General features: G+C 49.2%; 1 protein-coding gene across 1 annotated transcript in view; it reads right to left on the bottom strand.

The window, feature by feature from the left end:
• Nucleotides 1-156: 156 nt before the first annotated feature.
• Nucleotides 157-1,131, bottom strand: part of ACA1_247740 (uncharacterized protein) — a gene marked incomplete at both ends in the record, with an annotated part of 1,727 nt that continues 752 nt past the window's right edge. Inside the window, 3 exon segments of the mRNA XM_004335511.1 lie at nt 157-338; nt 350-403; nt 639-900. Of these exon segments, the coding sequence (XP_004335559.1) occupies nt 157-338; nt 350-403; nt 639-900 (498 nt within the window).

Below are 1,131 nucleotides of genomic sequence, written 5' to 3'. Positions count from 1 at the left end.
TAACCCTAACCCTAACCCTAACCCTAACCCTAACCCTAAACCCTAACCCTAACCCTAACCCTAACCCTAACCCTAACCCTAACCCTAACCCTAACCCTAACCCTAACCCTAACCCTAACCCTAACCCTAACCCTAACCCTAACCCTAACCCTAACCCTAAACCCTAACCCTAACCCTAACCCTGAGGAATGTCAGCATGGCAATAAGATAGCGTTGGAGATCCCACGCCACACCCCATTCGTGGCGCGTGCGTGCTGCCTTCTGAGCGCTGCTGTAAGGCCTCGAGGGCTCGTCGTCATCATCATCGTCGTCATCATTGTCGTAGTTGTCCTCCACGTCTTTGCCGCACCGCTGCTGATGTTGCCGGTAGACTCGAAGTTCTGGCAGCAGGTGTTGCCACTTTCTGCGAAACCAGTGGTATGCGCAGGCACCTTCCTCCTGCATCACCATTCTCCCTTTTGTTGTTGTTGTTGTTGTTGTTGTTGTTGTTGTTGTTGTTGTTGTTTTTGTTGTTGGTTGTTGGCACAGTTGCAAGCACACACACACACACACACGCACACACACACATATTTATGGTTGTAACATGTGTCAGTTGTGATCACAAGATAGAGAGAGAGAGAGAGAGTGAGAGTTCATACCCTCGGCCATGCGTAGCTTGGAGTGTTGTAGCATCGCACGTTGTCTCAAGCCTTTTGCTTTGGCAATTCCAGCTGCATCCCGCAAGCTGTTGAGCACCATTGCAGCTCCCTCATAGTTGCTTATGCTGTTGCGCTTGAACACCAAGCACCACTCTATGAGTTTGATGACATGGCTGATCTTATTGTGCACAGTATTCGCTCTGTCATAGAAGAGGTTGAGCCAGCTGATCCAGGCCATTATCCACTTATTGTCAGACAACACCTGCAGCGTGGGCTCCATTCCTGTGTGGCATGTGTGTGTGTGTGTGTGTGTGTGTGTGTGTGTGTGTGTGTTAGGCGCATGTGGTGTGAGTGAGAGACCTAGCACTACCAACACTATGAGGGTTGTTGGTTGGTATATGATGATGATGATGATACATGAAGTTGATGATGATGATGATGATGACGATGACAACGAACCTTCCAACTTGTGGAAGTAGCCCAAGAAGGTCAC

This window comes from Acanthamoeba castellanii, assembly GCF_000313135.1.
Source record: "Acanthamoeba castellanii str. Neff unplaced genomic scaffold scf7180000084763, whole genome shotgun sequence".
Lineage (NCBI taxonomy): Eukaryota > Discosea > Longamoebia > Acanthamoebidae > Acanthamoeba > Acanthamoeba castellanii.
The sequence above is the reverse complement of the archived record's forward strand: the minus strand, read 5'-3'. Positions and strand labels throughout refer to the sequence as shown.